This window comes from Balearica regulorum, chromosome 15 (genome assembly GCF_011004875.1).
Source record: "Balearica regulorum gibbericeps isolate bBalReg1 chromosome 15, bBalReg1.pri, whole genome shotgun sequence".
NCBI classification, from domain to species: domain Eukaryota; kingdom Metazoa; phylum Chordata; class Aves; order Gruiformes; family Gruidae; genus Balearica; species Balearica regulorum.
Genome location: NC_046198.1, coordinates 605,502 through 628,023, shown reverse-complemented (window position 1 = coordinate 628,023; position 22,522 = coordinate 605,502). Strand labels below are relative to the sequence as shown.

Below are 22,522 nucleotides of genomic sequence, written 5' to 3'. Positions count from 1 at the left end.
GCTTTCTGTCTTCTCTCCCAGGCTGCTGCTGACTTGTCAAATGACCTTAGAGCCTGCCTACAGCAAGGCTATCAGCTTAGAAAGTAACATGTAAAAGAAGTAATGACTTACTTGTCCAGCTTGCAGTGAACTCCTTCCCTGTTGCTGAGACTGAGAAAGGAACACCGAAGGGGGGGTTTCCAGAAACCTTACTTTGCCTGAGCCAATAAACAGTGCAAATTTAATTTTGTTAGTGTAATTATTATTGTGCCCAGCCAGATTTCCAAGCAGGTACATGCTTTGCAACACTCGTCTACCAGCTCTCGGGGGCAAGGATGAGCTGCTCCTTGGGACGGGTCCATCCCACACACCTGGGTCTGCCTGGGGTCACCATTCAAGAAGTAAATCCCACGAGGCAGATGAAGCAAGGCCTGCAGAGCTGCTTCCTTGCACTGTGGATGTAGCCTGCTGGCCTCTCATGGTATGGTGTGCGTGCTGTCCCGTACGTGTGCGGTGTGCCACAGCAAGCAGAGCGGTTCCTCCAGCCATTCCCCAGAGAGGAACAAGTCCACTGTGGCCATTCAAGCCAAGGTTACTTATTCACAAATTCACAGACTTACAAGCCATTAGGAACCACTAATTCATCTCCTCTGACCTCTCTGGCTGAGAAAAAGTAATAGCAGGTAACATTCCTTCCACGAAGGCATTCACCCGTTGGCATGTGACATGGCTGCCCAGCTAGTGGTGACAGTGCTGGTACAAGAGCTGCGTCATGGGTCACTAAGGGCTGCGGGATCCTTGGCTGGAAGATGGCAGGTAGTAGTAAGCTTGTAGTAGTGAGCTTGTGAACATAAAGGTGGTTTGGGCTTACTCATGTGTCCTGGGGCTGAGTAATGGTTCTCAAGTGGTGATGCTCTGGACCACCTGCGCTGAGGAGCCCCAGTTTGCAGTCAGTGGACACAGTGGAAAAATATTTTCCCCCTAACGTTTCTCGTCAGAGCATAAAGCAAGAGGCAGCAGGAGGTGTGTGCAGACTGGCAGGAAGAAGGTCCTGGGGAGTGGTTGTGTCAAGCAGATGTTGACACCCGGACGGTCAGCACAGCAGGTCCTCCTCACCCCTCTCCAGCTTCCCTCGGCTCACCAGGTGGGCTCACCTGGAGTTTCCCTGGTCGGGTGGGTTCCCTTAGGACACACGCTGCTCCCACTGCTGTCAGACCTTTTCAGGAGCATTCCATCAGCTCTATGTTACACGCTGCAGTGAAACACCATCGTATGCTGCTGCCAACCCCCTTAGAGGCTCCGATAGGGAACATCATTCACTTCTATTTAATGCTTAGTGTGATTAAACCAGACCCAGAGAATAAATCCCCCGAGACACTCACTGTAAGGAGGGAGAGCAGCAGGCTGAGCAAGACCCCGGGCCTGCAGGACAGGGGTGGCCTGCCACCTCCCTGGCTTCCCGGACAGGGAAGGGCTGGCATCTCTCTGCGGCATCGTCCCCACAGCTACCTCTGACGCCATGCCGGGGTGGGCCAGCAGGAGACCTCAGGCCCGAGGACAGCTGTGGAAGGGAACTCCTCCACCGCCAGCTTTCAAAGCAAGGTCGAGGCGGCGGGACCTGCCCGCTCCCCTCAGCCCAGCAGCCGTCCCGCCTCTGCGGAGCCGCCGACCCCCTCAAGATGGCGGCGCCCCTCCCATGATGGCGGCTCCCTGGGGGATGCTCACGTGCGGCGGGGCGGGGCGGGGCGGGTGGGGAATCCCGCCGCGTCAGCTGAGCGGGCTCACGTGACCGGGAACCAGCCGGTGCCGCGGGATAAGGCCGGCGTTCGCTCCGCTCTACGCCCCGCCCCCGGCCCCGCCCCCGGGTGTCCCGGTCCCCGCCGCTGCCCCGCGGAGGGAGGGGAGGGGGGGCTGCACCGGGCCCGGCCCTGACCGGGTCCCGCGGCGGGGCCTGCCCACACCGCCCGGCCGGGCCTCTTCTTCACCGCGTCGGCCCGGCGCCCCGGGGAGGGGCGGGGGCCTGGGCCTGGGCCTACCCGCCGCCTGCCCCCGGGGCGGTGCTCTGGCCCCTCCACCCCTCACCGGCTCCCCGTTCCCGCGGCGGCAGCTCGCACCGGAGCGGCGTCCTTGCCCCGCTCACCGTGCCCCTGACCCCGGTCACCGGCGGGTCCCCCGTTCCCGCCGGCTCCCGCAGCCCCGCGATGCCGTCCAACAAATCCGTCTCGGACGCGCCCATCGTCCAGTTCACCAACTGCCGCATCCTGAGGAGCCACCAGCTCCAGAGGTGAGGGAGGGCTGCGGGGGTACCGGGGGCTACTGGGGCTGCCGGCGCTACCGGAGATACTGGGGGTACCAGGGGCTGCCAGGGGTACCGGGGAGTGCTGGGGGGTGCTGGGCTCACGGCCGGGCTGCAGAGCTGACCTGGAACCTGGAGCGCCCCAGGACTGTCCCCAGGTCCCCCAGAGCAGCAGATCTCAGTTGTCACCCCCCACGCTCCCGCTGTCCCTCACTCCCTGATTTCTGTGCCCTTTTTCCACTTATGTTTTGCCTCCTCTGCCAGCCCCGGGCCCCTTGGCCATCACCACCACATTTGATGGGCAGCCCATGAAAATTCCATTCCCATGAGTTTTGTAAAGCAGAGGCCTGGCAGAGAGAGGGCTCCCAGTTGTGTCACTGCTGGAAGAGCAGCGTTGCCCTAGTAGACATCGGAGACTCCATGGCAGAGGGTGCCAGCGGGGTCTGCTTTGCCTGAGGCCACCCCTGTCACTGCAGCCATGGCCACCTGCTCCCGTGTGCTGCACCGCAGATGGCAGAGGAGCTTGGTGTGTGTCCCTTCAGGGAGGACCTGTGGGTGCGAGAGGGGAAGATCCTCAACCCGGAGAAACTCTTCTTCGATGAGAAGGGCTCTGCTGACATCCAGCTGGACTGCAAGGACAGCATCATCGCCCCAGGCTTCATCGATGTCCAGATCAATGGTACGGCAAAGCCACGCACGCTTGCAGTGGGGTGGGGGGTCCCAGGTTTGTCCATCACTGACCTTCAGACCCTGCTGTGTGTGTACTGCCTGTGACCAAGCGTGTTTCAGCTGCTCAGGGGAGATGTGAATCACCAAACTAATGATAAAGAACAATTTTGCCCACGGTTGCTGCTGTCACCTAATTGATCCCTTCTGGCTGGGTGGGGTTTTTAGCCCAACTTTCCTCTTAACTTCATTTTCATCCACAGTCCCTGCCCCTGCGTGGCAGGATGCCCACCCTACCCTTTCCAGGACGTGAGGAGGACAGAGCAGGGCTTCTCAAGGGAACAAACCTTACCTGCAGCAGCTCTTGCCTGAGGATCACAAGAGGCTTGTTCCATGGTAGCTTATGTTGGAAGCTAGATCCCTTCTCCAGTGGGGAATGCTCAGATTTTGCCCTGCATCAAAATACAAAGTTGCAAAATGCTGAGATGCTGTGGGGAAAAGCACTTCAGCGGGACAGCGTTGGTTGGATTTGTACTCGCAGAGCCTTGCAAACATAGGACAGGAGAAGTGCTGGTGGAGCCCTTTGCTTCTGGTCAGTACTGTACAAATGGAGCGGCTCGCTCTGGTCATGCAAAATGTTTCTTCGGCATCTTCAGGTGGGAAAACGTCCACTGGGGGTGGAGGGCTGCAGCTTCATCTCTGTTTTGTTCATGGTGCAGGAGGCTTTGGGGTGGACTTCTCCCTGGCTACAGATGACTTCAAATCAGGGATTGACCTGGTCAGTCAGAAAATCCTCTCCCATGGAGTGACCTCCTTCTGTCCCACCCTGGTGACCTCTCCTCCATCTGTGTACCACCAGGTAAATGACTTTCTCCTCCTCATCTGCAGGGCCATAAAGGGCTGAGGTTGGTACCAAGAGGGGAGAGGGCCAAGGCTGGGTCTGCTGAGACCAGGATAACTGCCTTGGCAGAAAAGCCATGGGCATGAGGAGCTGGACTCTACCCCTGGATTTCTTGCCCTTAACCTTTAGACTGCTGAGACAGCAATGTCTCCCAGGCCAGCTTTGCACAACGGGGCTTGCAGCTGGCTTCTTCTTTGCGAGCCGTGTGTGGCTGATGGTCCCAAGTGATCCAGCTACAAAATTCTCTCTGGACCTGAGGTTTGGGCTTGCTTTGGCAGGCTGGGGTGTTGTGTCTGGGGTGCTGTGTCTGACAAACCCCCTTCTCTAGGTTCTCCCTCAGATCAGTATAAGAAATGGTGGAGCCCACGGAGCAGGTATCCTGGGTAAGTGGTTTTCTCCCTCACTACCCTCTCTGGTGCTACTCTAGGTAGCAATCTCACTGTTGAGGGGAAAGAAGCTACTGCAGGGACAGCAGAGATGAGAGATGGAGCTCTCTCAATGGGAAGGGTGCACAGATGGGCACATACCCGCTTTCTCCCTCAACCTGTGCCTGGCCTTTGCCATGGTCTCTGCCATCGTACACGCACCGCTCCAGCCCTTTTGGGCCCCACAGGGAAACAGCAGCGGGGCGGCTTGGCCAGTTGCTAACACTGCATCTTTCACTGTGCTGAGGTCAGAGTTACCTGAGCCATGAGTTTTGCTGCGGGAGAATGGCAAGAGCTAGACTGGAGCAGGGTTGATACAGCAGGTTGGTGGGGAGAGGAAGGGTCATGGCTTTGTGTTCCTGTCTGGGCAGGGGCCCATCTGGAAGGACCATTCATCAGCAAGGAGAAGAAAGGGGCGCACCCAGAGCACTGCCTCCGCACCTTTAAGGAAGGTGCCTTCCAGGACCTTCTTGCCACCTATGGCTCCCTGGACTGTGTCCGCATAGTCACCCTGGCCCCAGAGATGAAGAGGAGCAGCGAGGTGATCCGGGAACTCACCAAGCGGGGCATCTGTGTCTCACTTGGTAAGGGCTGCAGGAGGATGAGGGAGGCTCTGTCTCCCTGCACCACACAGGCCAGACAGCCCCTCTCTCGGGGCTGCAGCATCTCTAGCAGTGTCTCAGCGCGACTGGATGGGTGGGATGTTCTTTTGCCTGGCCTATATGGAGGCGACAGACCTGTCACAAAGGGGGACCTCACTTGACGTTGCGAATCTGTCGTCCTTTGTACGGTAAGGGCCAAACTTCATATTGATTGAAAAGCCCCAGTGGTTTAACACAAGGTAGCATTTGGTGCTGTAAGTACACAGGAAAGAATAGCTGTCTTACTTGAATAAAGATGTCATTGAAGGTTGACGATGTGGAAGGGTTCAAACTCTGAAGTTCAACCACTTTAGGCCTTGTTTGACAGGTGAAATAATTTCCAAAGGTTACTGTTGAGTTTTGATAACTGGTTTTCAACCAGAAGTGCTGTAGGAGACCTCTCCCTCCACTGCCTGGCACTGACTTAAAACTGGCTGCGTTTTTCTTGTCCTGTCTTTCACAAATTCTTCTTTGCCTCTGATCATTACAGAAATCCTTTTTTTTTTTTTTTTTTTTTTTTTTTTTTTTTTTTTTAAAGGAGGCGGGGAGTTATTCAGGGTGAAATGAAACCTCAAGTGAGAAGGGCATTCATACAGCAGAGCATCTCTTATCTCACAGCCACATAACCACGGAAAGGGACAGTTTGCCCACAGAGCATTAGAGCTGCTGTCCGTGTTGGGGAAAACAGAATTTTCCTTCTGGGTAGTTTTATTCCCATACTCTTTCTTGGTGAAGTCCCCGCTGTCTCTACTCCCTCGGCAGCTCTCTATAAAGCCATTACATAGCTGAGGACAGCAGAAAGGCATGTCCTTGGACCTCTAGCCCAGCCTGAAGGCAACTTGCTGGGAGCAAGGCAGCCTTTGTGACATTTGTGATGTGAACAGTGAACATGTTCAGGTGAAACACCACTGCCAGAGTCCCCCACGGTCATGGCCAGACACCTCAGCCCAGGGGAACATCAGAGCAGAGCCCTAGTGACACAGCGTCCTCTCTCCTGTAGGGAAATAAACGGAGAAATGGGCGGAAAAATCACACGTTGGTCTTTGTTCCCAGGTCACTCGGTGGCTAACCTCTCCCAGGCTGAGGAGGCTGTGCAGCATGGCGCTACCTTCATCACTCACCTCTTCAATGCCATGTTGCCGGTGAGTAGCCGAGGGCACTCGCCCTGCACTCAAATTGCTTTCGGTGCTTTCTCCCCTGCTCCCCGCAGATGCATGTTCTCCACAGCCTGTTTCATAACAGGCTTTGCAATGAGGTTTCAGCGCTGAACCCTTGGCTTCGCATCTCTGCTGCCTGATCTAAAAGAGATTCAAGGTTGTAGCAGACTCTTGAAATTTGAGGAAATGCCCAGATTTGTCCAGTACAGGATGGAGTGCCCAGCTGCCAGGCACTGTTTGATACAGATGGCAGCTGCGTCCCCTGAGAGGAAGGGTCTCAGCCCATGAGTCCTGGTGATGCTCCACAGGTTGTCCTCTCTCCCCTCGGCAGTTCCACCATCGTGACCCTGGGATTGTGGGGCTGCTGACAAGTGACAAGATTCCTGCTGGGCGGAGGGTCTTCTATGGCATGATCTCTGATGGCATCCACACCAACCCTGCCGCCCTGCGAATCGCCCACCGAGCCCACCCCAAAGGTGAGCCAGGCCCACGCAGTGTCACCAGCCATCCCGAGTGCTGTGCCGTCTCCCACAAAACACGCAAGTGCTGTGGCACGCTGCCCTGGCTGCCTGAAAGAGGTCACAGCCATGCGTGCTAATCCACTAGCCCTCTCGCTTTGGTCGGACATGGCTAGAGATGCTTTGGTCCCTCTCTGGGAGGACAAGCACAGTGCAGTGCTCAGAGCTGCAGCAAGATCAGCTGCAAAGCTAATGTAGCTCCTTTCCTTGCATTCCTCAGGGCTGGTGCTGGTGACAGATGCGATTGCTGGCATGGGGCTGGCACCAGGTCGGCACACGCTGGGTCAGCAGGTGGTGGAGATCGATGGGCTGAACACCTACATTGCAGGTAAGTGCCTCTTGCTAAAGCGCTGGGGACGGTGCTGCCCCTCGTGCCTATTCCTGGAGAGCTTCAGCACAGCTTGCAGTGCCCACCAGTGTGAGGTGGCGCTTGTGCCACCCTCTTGGGTTTTGGTGCTCGATGGCTCTGCAGCGACTTGGCCCTGGGCAGAATGAGGCACGTCGTGAAGAGGGGAAGCGGCCCGTCTTGGTGGAGCAAGGAAGAATCTGTCAGTTTATAACTGTCTGCAACACCTTTGAATGCCTCACTACCCAGTGTCGTGGATGCTAGAGGTTCCAGCGGGGTCAGAAAGGACAGAGAATATCCCACAGATATTTGTTGTCCCTTGTCTTCACTATAACCACCACTTCTTGCTAAGTTCCCTAAGCTGCAAGCAGTTGGAGACTGGGAAGGTATTTCAGAGAAGGACCATTCTATCCTCAGTTCCTTTCCTCCGTCTCTGGCAGCAGGTGCCTGTGTTGTGAGTCAGTTTCACCCAGTCCAGCTGGTCTTGTGGTGGAGCTTCAGGGTGACGTGCTGGTGCCTGTCCCTCCGCTGCCAGCACAGGCTCTCTCTTGCCTCATTCTGTCACTCGGCAGCCATGGCTGCAGGCCCTTCAACTTGCTCCTCATGCAACCCAGCATTTCTGACCCTTCTGATCATGTTCTGCTTTCCCACCACCCCGCTTCTCCTTGCTATGAGTTGTGGGACCTGCTTGGTGCCATGCTGTTCCTCTCCCAGGCACAAAGACCTTGAGCGGTAGTGTGGCGACCATGGACACCTGTGTGCGACACTTCCAAGAAGCCACAGGTAAGTGACCCTCGCCCACAAGCTACTGCTCCCTGTGTTGATGTGGGAAAAGGTCTCGCTCTTGCCAGCTGTGTCTGTTCCACCATGGCACGTTCCCTCTCGCCGAGACATGATATGAAGGGCAGGGATCAGCAGCACTGGCCTCAGATGAGCACCTTTTTGAGGGGAGGTTTCATTTTAACCCGTAGCACTAATGAGACGTGAACTCTCCTGCTCCTTTCTCACAAAGGTGAATGATTTCCCCCTCCCCATACCCTAGGCATTCAGTTCTCTTCTTCCCACTGTCTCTAGTAGGGATGTTTCCCCTCCCCAGCTCCATATGGCTGTGGTGAGGGTGTTCCAGCTTATGTCCCTGCCAGGTTGACAGCTGTCTTAGCCAGGGGAGTTTGGGCTGCTCTGACAACAGGGCTGTTTGCTGCCCTAACATTTCCTCCCTTCTCTGTCCAAGGGTGCTCAGTAGAGACCGCGTTGGAGGCAGCGTCTCTGCATCCTGCCCAGCTCCTGGGGATTGAGCACAAAAAGGGGACACTAAATTACGACTCAGATGCAGGTACTGGTATGGGGACAGGAGGTACTGGTATGGGGACAATGGTGTGAGGGCTCCCAGGTGCTGGAGTAAAGCAAGGGTTGCTGCGACACATCTTCATCCCCTGCTTCGGTGGGAGCTGCAGGGAGACTCACTCTGCCTGGGATTTGCCCTGGGCTTTTGCTCCAGTAGTTTTTCCCATGGGTGCTGGTAGTGTTTCATGAGCCCTTTGGAGAGACCCCACATCTCAGCCAACCATGAAGCAGAGCTGCCATAGCAAGGATGGCACCACCCTGCCGTCCTGCTGCCATTTTGGGGTGGGGAGAAGCCCTTCCCCACTGAGCCCAGCTCTTCAGCCAGCTTCAGCTTCTGTTTCTCCAACAGCTGCTTCCTTTCTCTCTTGTCTGATGCAGATTTCCTGATGCTGAATGACGGTCTGTATGTGCAAGCCACGTACATCGCAGGCGAGGAAGTCTGGAGACAGGATGCGTTAGGCATGTGATGTTGGGCTGTCCTGGTGCCCTCCGAGGCTCCCTGGCACTGTGGTTAGCAGCTTCAGTAACCACCCTACTTCTCTTTTTTTTTTTTTTTTTTTTTTTTAATTCCTTCCTGCAACTCCCTTGAAGGAGCCTCACACCAAAGAGCTGTGTTTTCCAGCGCAACCGCTGCTTCCAGTTACAGCCATGCCTGCAACAAATTTGTTGGTGCTCAGTTGGTAGACTGGGGAGAACAGGCAGGTCTGTTGGGGGGGATTGTCAGTCCCCAGAGAAACCTGGAGGACTGCACAGCTGTCCTGCATGCAGTCTCCAGACAGAGGTGCTCCTGCCACCGTCTTACAGTAGTGTGAAGCTGTCTCAGCCTTTGCACTGTTTTATACAGCACACACTAACCTGCCCTGTGCCTGAGGCAGGCTCAAGCCATTTCCACTCCTCTGCCTGCTGTTCACGTCGCTCCTGGGCAGCTGTGGCTGGTTAGACATCAGCTCCCACCAGCTCAGCTCGCAGCTCTTCACATTAAAAGGTTCCTGTTGTGTCAGCAGAAGTTGAGGATCACATTCTGATCCCCCAGCAGTCCCTCTGCTGTGTGTGCTCTGGAACAAGGCTATCACAGCTCGCTGACTTGGTGCCATTGTGAGGCTGTGAATCCGTGTGGGCTAAATCCTCAGGGCAGAGATCAAATCCAGGAAAAACGAGGCATTGCTGGTCCTTTGTGCCTTTTCCCTGCATGGGCGTTGAGTCCACAGCACGTGGTTTCGGCTGGAGACATGGACAGCAGCCTGCCACGTAAAGCAATGTTCCTCCAGATGCTTTGTTCTGGCTAGATGGGTTCTACAAGCGCTGTGCCCAGCCATACCTACTAGAGCCTTTGCATCAACTGATGCGTTTGGGTGTTCCTCAGGCCACAGATGGAAGCTTTTGCTTTAGGAGATACATCCAGAGGGGTAGTGATGGGCTTGCAAGCCCTCGGTCCAGCTCAGGGGCTAAGGGAGAGGAGAACTGCAGTGGGATTCTGGCCTTTCAAGACAGTTGCTGATAGCTCGTTATTCCTGTGCTCATTATTATCTTCTCCAATACTTGACTGTCAGCTCTTTTCCTGACACTTGGACGCTTCTGTGCGAGGACTGATACTGATTTTGAACCTACTGCAGCCACAAAAGCCTTGCAATGAGTCCAGCTCTGAGAAGCCTCAAACTAATAAGACAGTTTTTTGAAGTGAGGGGAGGCTTAGACAAGGATATTAGAAAGGGTGGAGGTCGTAAGGCAAGACAAAAGTCTGGCTGGGATTGGCAGAAATGTGCTGATTTTTCCAGTACCTTTTTATAACCTTTAACAGCAACATTTGGAAGTGCTTTCCTAGCACTTTAGAGCCCTGCTGGAATAACTGGCAGCCTTGGAGAATTTCTAACATCAACTGCCAATGTCAGCAGAAACTCTAACCTCCATGAGTTGAAGCATTTGAAAGAGACTTCAAATACCGTGCTGTGAAATGTGACATCCTGCAGCATTACAGATCTCAGTGGGGGCACTTCTGACTGCTGCTGAAACAAATCCAAGGGAAAAAAATGCATATGAAACAAGGAGTCTTTTTTTTTTTTTTTAATTTAAAAAAATAAATAATCAAAAGGAAACCTAAAATAGAAAGGGAATTAGATAATACCTGTCCATGCGTATTACCCTTTTTGTCTGCTGAAAATAGGCCGTGCCCTGCCCAGGGCGTTGTGCGGTGCATGGTGGCACCGCGGCCCTCGGGCCTCTGCGTCTTCTCGGGGACAAGGCTGCCGGGGGGTCTGGTCTCACGGTCCCGGCGGTGGGGATGTGGGGCTCAGGGCCGAGGGAGGCGAGCTCGTGGGGGCACAAAGGCACCGCCGCGATGGGAGCTCGGCTCCTCTCGTCCCAACCTTGGCTCGCCCGGTTTCGGAGGAAGGCTTTGTGCTCGACACCGCGGGCCTTCACCCGGCCCTCCCTGCGCAGGCCCCGGGGAGGGCAGGTACGGGAGGGCCGGGCAGGCTGCCGGGGAGGCCTGTGCTGGTGCCGGTGGCCCCCCCCGAGCCGAGCTGAGGGGCCGCTCCGGTGGCGGCCCACGGCGGTCTGTGACGAGCCCCTAGCCGCCGGACGGCAGCGGGGCCTTTCGCCGTCCCTCCCCGGCCGGTCCGTGCTTGGTGCCGGGCCCCGAGGGGCGAGGCGGGCCCCGGCAGGCCCCGCTTTCCCCTCAGCGCGGCGGGCGGAACGGAGGCGCGGGGCTCGGGAAACGGCCGGAGGGGCGGCGGGCGGACCGCGGCGTGGGGAGGTCTTTGGGCGCTGCACGGCGGCTGGGCCCTTCCCGCTTCACCCCGCGCCTCGGCGGTCGCCTCACGCTCGGCCCCGGTGGCTGAGGGGTGGCGGGCACGCCCCAGGCGCAGTGGCTGGTGCCGTCGCCGGCCCGGGCGGAGCTGGAGCCCGGCAGCCCACACGCTGTTCCGTGACCGGAGGTGGGCGGCGGCGGAGGCGCCCGGTTTCCTCCCCGTGGCGGCGCGGAGACTGCCCTGTGTGCGGCGGGTAAGAGCTCTGCTCGGTCTCTCTCTGCCCCTTGCTTGTGTTCTGAGGCGGTCTTTGCTCCACCCGCCATTGTCGAGGACCCTTCTGTGGGCCCCGGCTCTGCCCCAGCCCGGGGGGGGTCTGTAAAGGGCTGCCCTGGCGCTTGGGCCTCCTTCCCCACCGCCTGGGTGCCTCGTTTGGCTGCGAAGGCAAGATCCTTTTCATTTCCTAATGCGTTGTAACCATCGTCTTGTTCACACGCAGACTTCTAAGCCTGACTTCACAACTGCTTAGCAGGAGGCATGCAGAGTAAAACTACAGCAAAGGTAGACTTAAAAACTTGTGTTTAGCATAAAGATAAATTCTGTGTATTGCTAGAGGTGTGCTGGAGGGAAACTTCCTGCTGTGGAGGCATACTATGCCATAGAATAAGTTTAAGGAAAAATGAGGAATCTTCTATCTGGGGCCTTTAAAAGAGGAGGAGAAAAAAGAAAGGCGGCAATCTGTGGGAAGTCTCAGCTTGCCAGGAGTGGGTGTTTACTGCTAGTAAGAGTTTATTGTCTCTAATTTTAGTAATGAAGAGAGCTCATTTGCTGCCCTCCAGATAGGGAATGCTGCAGAGCCTGTGTCCCACTCGGTGTGCTGCTGATCTGTGGTATAAATTGAGCTGTTACACAGCACACCTCAAGCATAAAGCTAGACAAGGGATTTAGGACCCACTGGTCTGATACCCCACATAAGAGGGGAGAGAACTTTAGAAAACTCAGTTTTGGCATCAGTTTTGCAGGTGAGAGATTTGTGCTTCTTTTAAACACTGTGCGTTCCCCCATCCCATGTCCGAGGCTTCCCAAGGCACATTCCAAGATGAGCTGGAGTGGTGCATTTTGCAGCTGGAGGCCAATCTCCTCAACCCAACTCCAAAACAAGGTACATTGCCTCTGTCACAGTCTGCAGCCATATGCTAGCCTTAGTTCTGATTTAGCAGACCTGGACATTTTTCTCTTTCGTCTCTCCCACTTGTTTCCTGTTCTTGCGTTATATGGGATTTGTTCTAAATACAAAACAAAGTAAAAGCATTGAACTTTAAGAACTAGCTGTCTGGAAGCAGCTTTATCTTCCATTCCTGTGACATTTCCCATTTTCTGTATTCTTGCTCATTTTCCCTCTAATGACATGTTGTTTGGTTCTGCTACAGCTCTGCTTTTGTCTTCCAATCTTAAGGAAATACTATGTCAGTGAGTCTGGCCCTTAAACGCCAGTAGGTTTATTTTTGTGAAACTTGTTCCTCATTGTTGTTGTTCCCAGGAGAAATTACATGAAAGATAAATTCTATAAAATACCTTTCAGAAGATCACAGTTCGATCCAGTCAGTCCAACTTGTAAATATATAAAGACATATGTCCTGCTCCTACTGATGGCTAGTACTTAACATCTGGAGGAGAGGTGTGGTTACCCTTTGTAAGTGTCCTGGTTTCAGCAGGGATAGAGTTAACTTTCTTCCTAGCAGTGGGTATAGTGCTGTGTTTTGGGTTTAGGATGAGAATAGTGTTGATAACACACTGATGTTTTGTTTAGGATGAGAATAGTGTTGATAACACGCTGATGTTTTTAGTTGCTGCCGATGTTTTTAGTTGTTGCTGAGCAATGAGGGCTTTTCAGCCTCTCACACTGCCCTGCCAATGGGAAGGCTGGGGGCACCCAAGAAGCTGGGAGGGGACACGGCCAGGACAGCTGACCCAAACTGCCCAAAGGGATATTCTATACCGTATGATGTCATGTTCTGTATGTAACTGGGGAGTGGGCTGGGAGGCAGTTTGGCTCGGGAACTAGCTGAGCATCAGCTTCAGGTGGTAAGCAATTGCGCTGTGCATCACTTCTTTTGTAATTTTATTATTAATCTTCCTTTTCTGTCCTATTAAACTGTCTTTATCTCAATCCATGAGTTTTATCTTTTTCTTTTCAATTCTCTCCCCTATCCCACTGCCGGGGCAGGGAGTGAGCAAACGGCTGTGTGGTGGTTTTAGCTGCCAGCCAGGTTAAACCATGACAGTAGAGTGCCTGGATGAGTGTTTGCTGGTGCACCTGAGGATGTAGCAGTGATTAATATGTGCCCACACACTGTGCTCAAGCATCAGACTGTTTTGTTACACCTGTATCTTGTGCTCAGTACCTGGTGTCCGGCAGCAGCGGAGGAAGGCTCTGTCTGGAGGGGAGAAGGAGCTGAGCATGGTGAGAAGGCAAGCAGGACAGTGATGTGGCCAGAAAAGGGCCCATTTGCACAGTACCTGACCCAGGAGAGCAAAGCAGTACTGCTGATGGTAACTGGGCTCTGCCTGGGGTCCAGATTGCCAGAGAAGTCTGCGGTGATGAGGCAGATCTGAGCTCTAGCCAGGAATTCAAGTCCATGGATCAGGGTCAAGGTCTGGATCGGTGAGGTGCCTGGCTGCAGCAGCACTATGCGGGAGATCCTCAGCTTAAAATAACTCCTAAGTGAGGGAGGGGAGAGGTTCCCCCAAAGCTTTTTCTAGCTCTTTCTTTGTAACAGCTCTTAGTAGCGAGCAGGCCTTGAATGCAGCCAGCTGAAGCCCTTGAAGTAGGGGGAAATGTGTGCTCAGGACCCTGACACACAGGTGCTATGAAGATACATCCCACTCTTTTGGGTGGCTGTAGCCCCACTGCATCATTTCTGCCTCGCACTTCCGTGCTGTCACTCTGTTCCTAGCATGGGACTTTCAGGGTTGGATCTGCAAGATAATCTCCTTTGGAGACTCTGGGGGAGATGCTCTGCAGCAGAGAGGTGGGGGTGTGCCCATTCCAAAATACTCTTCTAGAACATCAAGCTGTTTTGTGGTGTGAAATGTGTGAGAGAAACACTAGAAGACTCTGTGTACCTGGAGTTTCCAAACCGAGGACTCTGGGGACTGCTGTCACAGAGCAACAACTATGCTTTTTAGAGAAGTTGCTCTGACACAGGGAATTGGGATTGCTGTTGTAGTCAGGCCAGTTCGCATGAGTCAAGCGAGAGTCCTGCTTTTCAGGGTGTCCTTACTACTCACTCAGATTTCTTCCAGTTTTCCAGAGAAGAGGCACCAAGCTGGGCTCTTGGATTTGTGAGTTGCTTTGGGGGAAGGGTTGTTAAGCCCTGTGCAGCTTCTGTGCCGTTAGTAGTGCACTTACTGCAGTGTAAGATTCTTAATGTATATAGTAAGCAGTTAAGATGTACTGGGTTTTTTTTTTTTTTTCCCTTTAAGAACATTTCCTGGTATTTCAGCTTCTAGAAGCACTTGGAGTTTCCTTTCAATTGAATGCCAGTTATGGATTAGTCAGAGGTGGTATGAACACAGAACACGTTCAGAGGAGACCCCATCATCAGCACCCCACAGTATGGTTTGTAAGGCCCACTATAATCTGTTTCTTTTTCTTGAGTGCAGCAGAGGAGACATAGCATATCCTCAAGGTCCTGCGCTCCCATGAGACTCCTCTTGTGAAGAAGCAACAAGAGATGAACCACATGTTCAGGAATTGTCGTCTCAAGATGGCTGAGGATCAGAAGAGCATGGAGAAAGCAGGTGAGCTTGAACTGTCCCTTCAGGGGACAGTGACATTTGGTTCCCTTCTGTAGATTTTTTTATGGTTGCAGCCTTTGATTGGATCGTCTCTCTGCGGCAGGGCCTTACAGAGGGAGTTGCAGTAGCAGTGGCATCCCTGTAGTAGGAAACTGACATATTGATAGAAACATTATTATTTCTTTATCTTACCTTCCCACTTAGGAAGTGTGGGTTGGATGAGTGGACAGTGAGTTGGGTTGAGAGCTGGCTGAATGGCAGAGCCCAGAGGGTTGTGATCAGCAGCGCAGAGTCTAGTTGGAGGCCTGTAGCTAGTGCTGTGCCCCAAGGGTCAGTGCTGGGTCTGATCTTGTTCAACATAGTCGTCAATGACCTGGATGAGGGGACAGAGTGTACCCTCAGCAAATTCGCTGACAATACTAAATTGGGAGGAGTGGCCGACACACCAGAAGGCTGTGCTGCCATTCAGCGAGACCTGGACAGGCTGGCGAGTTGGGTGGAGAGGAACCAAATGAAAGTCAACAAGGGCAAGTGTAGGGTCCTGTACCTGGGGAGGAATAACCCCAGGCACCAGTACTGGTTAGGGGTTGACCTGCTGGGAAGCAGCGCTGTAGAGAAGGGCCTGGGAGTCCTGGTGAACAACAAGCTCTCCATGACCAGAAGTGTGCCCTCATGGCCAAGAAGGCCGATGGTGTCCTAGAGTGCATTAAGAAGAGTGTGGCCAGCAGGTCGAGGGAGGTTCTCCTCCCCCTCTGCTCTGCCCTGGTGAGGCCACATCCGGAGTTCTGTGTCCAGTTCTGGGCTCCCCAGTTCAAGACAGATGGGAACTACTGGGGAGAGTCCAGCGGAGGGCTGCGAGGATGATGAGGGGATTGGAGCATCTCTGGTATGAGGAAAGGCTGAGAGAGCTGGGGCTGGTTAGCCTGGAGAAGAGAAGACTGAGAGGGGATCTGATCAACACTTTCAATATCTAAAGGGTGGGTGTCTAGAGGAAGGGGCCAGACTCTTCTCAGTGGTGCCCAGTGACAGGGCAAGGGGCAACTGGCACAAACTGGAACAGAGGAACTTCCATCTGAACATGAGGAAGCACTTCCTCACTCTGAGGGTGACTGAGCACTGGGACAGGCTGCCCAGAGAGGTTGTGGAGTCTCCTTCTCTGGAGAGATTCAAAACCTGCCTGGACGTGATCCTGTGCAACCTGCTCTGGGTGATCCTGCTCTGGCAGGGGGTTGGACTAGATGATTTCCAGACGTCCCTTCCAACCCCTACCAGTCCGTGATTCTGTGATTCTTTATCTTTTCTAGACATGAAACCTGGTGATGTGGAAGTACAGCAAAGCAATGGGCAGGCTTCAGACAGTGCACTACATGGGAAACAATCTGGCCAAACCTCTGAGGCAAAGCCAGAGTGGTTTGTGTCATCTGACAACAGCTTCCGATTTGATTTTACACTTTCTGAGATCGACCCAGAAGTAGCTGGCACACCTTTGGAAGCAGTCCCTGGTGCTGAGCAGACAGAAACCAATGTAAAACCCACTGAGCAGGAGAACTGGAATGGAGCCCTGAGTTTTGCTGCCTCTGGACAAGAACACAAGTTTGCTTTTAACTTTACCATCCCAGATGAAGACTGTCCTCTGGTTCCATTAGTTCCAGCAAGCCAGCATACAGAGGGTACAGCAGATGGTGAAGTGCTGAGTAATTCACTGCCTACTGAATCAGCAGGTATGCTCCGTGTTTCAGCCTCACAGAAGCCAGAGTTGATTGAAACTACAGGTAGTACACCCAAAGAGGATAGAAGCCATGTCATGTTAAAGATCCCCCAACCAGAGGTTGCTCCTGGAGATGAGACAGTGACAGAAAAATCCACAGCAGATGGAGCTGCCCAGAAGAAGAAAAAGAAGAAGAAACAAAAACCATCTGTCAGTAAAAAGGAGATAGAAGAAACTGAGATCAACAGGAAGGCAAAGGCAGAAGCTAACAGATGTCAAAATAAAGATACTTCCCACCAGGATGAGACCTCTCAGGTATTTAAATATTGATGGGATCCCTTGAGCAACAGAGAAACTTTATCTCTTTGCATAGTTTAACAGTTAGTATACGGGCTTGAGATGAAAGCTGAAAGACAAGGATTGCTGCTTATTTCTTACAGCAGCTGTTTTCTTTCTCTGTTAGACAGTTGAGGAACCTAACTAGTGGAAAGGAAGTTAATGGTCTTTCATTGTCTGCTTCAGACTTGTGCTGAGACGTTTCATGTTTAGACTTGTGATGGCTAATCCTGGGAAGCTGGGTGCCATGTTTTCTTGAAAAAAATAAAAAATGGAGGTAACTGTCCTCAGTCAGTGCCAACTGGTAACTGTGTGTGCTAAACCAGGCACCAACCCCTGATTTGCATGTTGTTGGGTAGGATGAATTGCTCATGTAGTGCAAATAGCAAAGCTGAGGTGCAGAGCTGCTACCTGGTGTAGCCAAGGCTGCGGCAGGGTCTGGTGCATTTCACCAACAACCCTACCAATAAACACTGCTGAGAACATAGAATCATTAAGACCTCTAAGATCATCAAGTCCAACACCACCATGCTTGCTAAACCATGTCCCGAAGTGCCACGTCTACATGTTTTTTGAACACCCCCAGGGATGGTGACTCCACCACCTCTGTGGGCAGCCTGTTCCAATGCTTGACCACTGTTTCAGTGAATAATTTTTTCCTAATATCCACCAGAAAGGTGGAAAGATTTGAAGTCCATCGGAAGGAGACTGTTTATAAGGAAAAGGAGACAGTGTGAGGGCTTTAGTGTTTACGTGTGCATAACAGTTAAGAATTGTGTCAGCCCTGGGATGCAGCCCTGCTTCTCTCCCTTCCACTGCTCAGTTAGCCAGCTGGCTTTGCTCAATGGGACTTGGCTTCTTCCATCTTCGTGGGCTTCAGGTCCCTTCTGCATTTCTGGTTGAGGCTGAGCAAGCACGCAGGGGCTGAGACACCAAGACTCAGCTTCTGGTTTTGTCCATTGCTTGCTTTTTGATTTGGGCAGGTTTGGGGGTAGGGTTTTTTTGTTGTTAATGCTTATTGCTCCCATCTGTAAGTTGATTTGACAGCTTCTTTCAGAGGAAGGGCCCTAGACAGCTTTCCAAAAAACGGCATCATCTGAATGGCAGCCAAATATTAAATCCATCAAATAGAAGCAGCGAGTTGCAACTTAACATTTGTCCAATGCTTTAAGTTTATCCAATGAAAAGCACTATAGGGAAAATGTCATGAAGTCTATAAAGTGATCACCAGAACATGAAATTTGGAGTAGTCCTGACTTTACACAGATACCTTTTTTCCTGTGTAGCAACTGCTGCTCTAATTTTTGGATGACTTATTTCCTCATGCTCACTCTGCTCCCTGTTGCGTAGCAGTCAGATGACCAGCTGTGGAAAGAGGTGGACTGGTGTGTGGAACAGCTAGAACTTGGCCTGAAGACACAGAAATCCACTCCAAAGCAGGGTAAGTATTCAATTAAATGAGAGATCTCCCCAGTCGGAAGGGTGTGCGGAGGCAGAGCCAGTGGGGAGTCAAACTGTTTGGTGTTTCTCATTTGCGCTGCTTCAGTCGAGGAGGCTCTCCGTGCGATCAAGACGCTGCGCAATGGCAAGGCTCCACTGGTGAAGAAACGTCAGCTCATGAGAGCCATGTTTGGAGACTATAGGAAGAAGATGGAGGAGGAGCGGTGCAAAGAGCTGAAGCTCATGGAAACAGGTAGGAGAACTTTGCATGCTGGGGGAAGTGAAGAGGAAAGGCCCTCTGTATTGCTTTGCAGAGTGGGACTTCACTAAATGAGATGACTAAACATCTCTTCCTGCTCTTTTCTCCCCTCCTTAAGCTGTGAAATCTGCCAGGGTCGTGGAAGTGAAGGGAGACATCCGCAACAAGAACTGCCAGTTCATCCAGAAGCGCTCAGGAGCTTGCAGGAAAAGCCGAGATTCAGCAGGGTCCCCTTTGGAGTCACCCAGGACACTTAACACAGGCTCATTCAAATTTGCAACTTCCCAAGAAGAGTTTCGCTTTAACTTCTTGTAGGAAGGTTTTATAGACTAAAACTGTGGCTAAAAACTGTGCCAAATCTCCTATAAACTTAAGAATGATGGAAAGATGCTGTGCAGTAGAAAATGTTATGCAAGAATCTGTATTTCCTAAAGAAAGGATCCTCTTTCAGAGTGCTGTATCTAGAGTTTTAAAACAGATCTGCCTACTACGCATGCGACCCCAAGCCTCAATCTCCACAGTACTCCTCTGTCCTCGCACTGTAGAAAGGCATCTCTGCAAAAGATCAGCACAGAGGTGCTGTTTTTTAAGGATCTGTTTTTCTTCCTGTAGAATTGACATTCACCTAAGAATCTGTCTTCTATACCAGGAGATTTTCCCATTGTCCTATTGCTCTAAAATAGAGCAGACCTTTTATACCAGATGAGGCAGCGATGGGAATGGTTTGTAATGAAGATCCAGCTTCTCTGAAGATCCAGCAGTATAAGCGTACTGGATAGTTGAATGCTCCCACTCTGTGTGAGTGTGTGAATCCAGAAAGCACTGGGCAGTGTGTATAATCACTGCCATCTAGAGGGTACGCATTCAGGATCTTGGAGGAAAATAAGTGGGAATCATCCTTGCTCATTCATCTCTTTAACTGTCAAGTATAGACTTAGGAGAGAACAGCAAACGCTGATTTATTCTAGCCTAGGGAAGTGAGGACAGTTGTTTCCAGATAGGGTCAGATTTTTCTTGCTGAAGCCAGGTTCTGCCCTGTTAGGAAGGAAGCACAATCAGTTGAAAAAAGTAGGTTTATAAGTAGCCCAGTTACAACCACCAGTGACTCGGAGGATAAATCAGCTACGTGCCAAACCTTGGGTGGTGGCAGAATGAACTGCCAGAGCCCAAAGACTCTCTTGCATTTGATTTCTACTAAATTTTTGCTTTCTGAACAGTTGAGTGTATGTCTCCAGTGTTTCAGTACTACTTCAGCTGCTGAACCCATCTCCTGTGTTCGTGCAGAAAATCTTCCCCACTCAGCCTAAAAAAGCTGAAGGAGCAGAAGTCCTTTAAAAGGAAACATGGTATCAGGTGTCCCTAGGGTGCAGTGCTTCCCTTCCTTTTTATAGTCCAGTCAGTCATCCTCTGTGAGGAGTGAGAAATGGAGTGTGGGCAGATTCCAAGGTGCACTGAGAGACGGTGGAAAATGTTTCCTGGGAAAGACTTCAAAAACCTGATGTTGGCTATAAAAAAAAAAAAAAGTATTTTATTTCTAACCTCTGATGCAGTCAGTTGCATCTGCGAGGATATTTTTTTGTCTTAAATATTTTAAAGAATGCTTGTCTAGGCATAAGGAGAAACTGAACCTGGGTAACATATCTGATGAGGAGAAATATGCAGAGAAGACTTTTAAGTCTGGAAATCAGTGGGTTAAAACTGGAAATCAATAGGCTAGCAGATTATTATTTTACTTGCTGAGGAGCACTGCTGTTACTTTGACTGTGTGGAACAACACTATACAGTATTTTTTGGATTTCCAGGGTTTTATATTAAACGTACAAAAGCTGTGGTGTTGTCAAACTTCTAGTGGTTTTGTGCCATTTACTAAGATTAAAGAGCATCTTGTACATGACATTGGAACTACAGCTGTTTTCTTTCCTAGCTGGTTATGCAGTGTATGTCTGGGAAATAGTTATTTTTTTCTTGGTCTTGTTTTAGGTGAATCTAGAGTTGCTAAGGCATTATAAAATCCTGCTCTGTGGAAGGCTGCAGGAGTATCCTGGAAAGCATTTGTACATAATTACTTTGTGCTTATACTATTCATTAGGCATTCACAATTAGAATAAAGATGCCAGTGAGGTGGACATTTGGTGTTACCTAGTCCAGCCAGTTTATCTCCAAAGAGGTCAGAGAAAAATGTGTTCCAATATGTGAACAGCTCCTGTGGTTTTTCAGAGGTCTTCACATAATGCCAACCTGCACAGCCAGCCTGTATTCCCTTTGCAGTGCTTCATTGGAGCACTTGGAAGGCAAACGTTCGTGGATGCGATACTTCATAGCCCTGAGTGTTGTCACGCTTGACCTGTGGACTTGAGTGCAAGACCAGAGTCAGCTGGGTTGGTGCCACAGGTCGGCTGGGTCATCTTGGACAAGGCATTTTGCTTTTGTGTTCACTCCCTGTTTTCATAGTCAAGGTGATGCCTCCCAAGTTTCACAGATATGCCCAAGTTATTTCATTAGTGATTGTGTCTTCAAGACACAACTCTATTGCATCTATATTGTATCTGAAATTACAGCAGTCATTCACTCTTAAACGTTGCAATGTTTGAAGCATCTCTGCTGCATTATCATTTTCTCGAAAGGAGGCAAGCAATGTTGTTATAAGTTAGGCAATGCTGCTGCTGCCCCATTAGTCCATTCCTCTTTATAGGAGTCACAATGCAGTCCTAATGATGTTTTTTAAAAAATTATGTTTTCCCCTTTTAGCATTTCTTTTTTTAGGATTTCAGTGACATATCTTATACAGCAGTGTCAGGTTTGGGGCAGGGCTTTGCTCTACTGGTTACTGTAATGTGTGTGGCTGGAGGTATGGTCCGTGCCCTAAGGCATTGATGATGGACAGCAGTGAGGGAGCAAGGAGACGTTCTCATCTGCTTGGAGTTCTCTGTTCCAGTGTTCTTGCATTAAGGAAATTGAGCTCAGTTCTGACCTGCCTGTCTTTGTCTGCATCCTCTCCTTAGCTTTGTGCCACGTGTTTGAGATCGGTGCAAAAGGGGTGGCTGGATTTGCAGTACCGTATCTCTTTGGTGACTGTCCACTTAAATGTCAGGCAGCAGTGCCAGGCCTAGGCTTGCAGGCAGCAAACTGCTTACAAGATCGTCCAGCATGGTTCTCACCTCAGGAATGAGTTACACACAAGGCAAAAAGGGAGTGTGAAGTACAGCAGTGCCTCTAGAGCAAAACTTGCTTAATAGCGTCGGTCTTGAAAAAGTGAAAGCGGAGGATCAGCTTCTAAAGTGTGATGGGATGAAGGAATGCTGTAACTTTTCTCAGACGTTTCAGCTTAGCAAAGCAGAGGAAGGGTCTCACTTTGGGAAAAAAAGTGAAGAATTTTAGAGTTGTGTCTGTGGCAAGGTGAGCCCAAGAATGTTTCCACACAGATGCAGCAGAAATCTGGGTGTGATCTCTGCTCCTTTTAGGCTTGGAACCCTCATCTATAAAAAGATCCCCCTAGCAAAGGTTAGGAAATGCAATCACATTCCAGACAGACTCTGCCTCCGGGGGGAAGAGGGCAGCCGATGGCCAGCCTCCCCCCCTCGCAGACTGGCCCTGTCCTGTCGGCTGCTCATCCCTGCTTACGTTTTGGCTGTTAACCTGGATGCTGGGCACTAATTGGTAAGTTCTTCCAACCCCTTTCCCTGGGCTTGGTCAGTGGAAATGCATTTATTGGTCCCTGGGCTGCCCGTCTTCTGCTTTGAGCAATCGGGGGCAGAGTCACTGAGGAACAGCCTACAAAGGATCTCCCCGCAACGTTCATCTGAAATGATCTCCTGAGTCCCAGCAGCCACTTCTACAAGGACTCCCTCTGCCAAGACCAGCAAAGACAGACAGAAGCCAATAAATTGGTCCTGCTGAATCTGTAACACAGGGTGACTAATATTCCATTCGGTCACTTAAATTTGTTCTAGGAGTGCTGAGG

General features: G+C 51.6%; 2 protein-coding genes across 7 annotated transcripts in view; both read left to right on the top strand.

Annotated features, from left to right (window-relative positions):
- The first annotated feature begins 1,967 nt into the window (after positions 1 to 1,967).
- Positions 1,968 to 10,328, top strand: AMDHD2 (amidohydrolase domain containing 2). 2 transcript variants are annotated; one of them, XM_075768019.1, is made up of 11 exons: positions 1,968 to 2,263; positions 2,818 to 2,954; positions 3,661 to 3,800; positions 4,171 to 4,225; positions 4,639 to 4,851; positions 5,962 to 6,050; positions 6,397 to 6,541; positions 6,804 to 6,911; positions 7,644 to 7,712; positions 8,161 to 8,262; positions 8,652 to 10,328. In XM_075768019.1, the coding sequence occupies exons 1-11, from the start codon at positions 2,181 to 2,183 to the stop codon at positions 8,738 to 8,740; spliced, it is 1,230 nt and encodes a 409-aa protein (XP_075624134.1). In that variant the 5' UTR covers positions 1,968 to 2,180; the 3' UTR covers positions 8,741 to 10,328. The 2 variants fall into 2 exon arrangements, with proteins under 2 accessions (XP_075624134.1, XP_075624135.1); XM_075768020.1 differs by lacking the exon at positions 8,161 to 8,262.
- A 997-nt stretch (positions 10,329 to 11,325) lies between these two features.
- C15H8orf33 (chromosome 15 C8orf33 homolog) overlaps positions 11,326 to 22,522 on the top strand; it is a 33,520-nt gene continuing 22,323 nt past the window's right edge. For 3 of the 5 annotated variants that reach the window (XM_075768022.1, XM_075768023.1, XM_075768021.1), the window contains exons 1-6: positions 11,330 to 11,578; positions 14,684 to 14,821; positions 16,123 to 16,841; positions 18,213 to 18,303; positions 18,409 to 18,555; positions 18,680 to 22,218. In XM_075768022.1, the coding sequence (XP_075624137.1) occupies positions 14,755 to 14,821; positions 16,123 to 16,841; positions 18,213 to 18,303; positions 18,409 to 18,555; positions 18,680 to 18,876 (1,221 nt within the window). In that variant the 5' untranslated portion in view covers positions 11,330 to 11,578; positions 14,684 to 14,754 and the 3' untranslated portion in view covers positions 18,877 to 22,218. Of the gene's footprint in view, positions 11,579 to 11,856; positions 12,040 to 14,683; positions 14,822 to 16,122; positions 16,842 to 18,212; positions 18,304 to 18,408; positions 18,556 to 18,679; positions 22,219 to 22,522 lie in introns of all 5 variants that reach the window. The other 2 variants (XM_075768024.1, XM_075768025.1) reach the window with 2 other exon arrangements.

Coding starts and splice junctions, on each gene's coding strand:
- AMDHD2 (XM_075768019.1), top strand. CDS start 2,181: ATGCCGTCCAACAAATCCGTCTCGGACGCGCCCATCGTCCAGTTCACC. Junction 3,801..4,170: donor CTCCATCTGTGTACCACCAG/GTAAATGACTTT, acceptor CCCCTTCTCTAG/GTTCTCCCTCAGATCAGTAT. Junction 8,263..8,651: donor AAATTACGACTCAGATGCAG/GTACTGGTATGG, acceptor TGTCTGATGCAG/ATTTCCTGATGCTGAATGAC.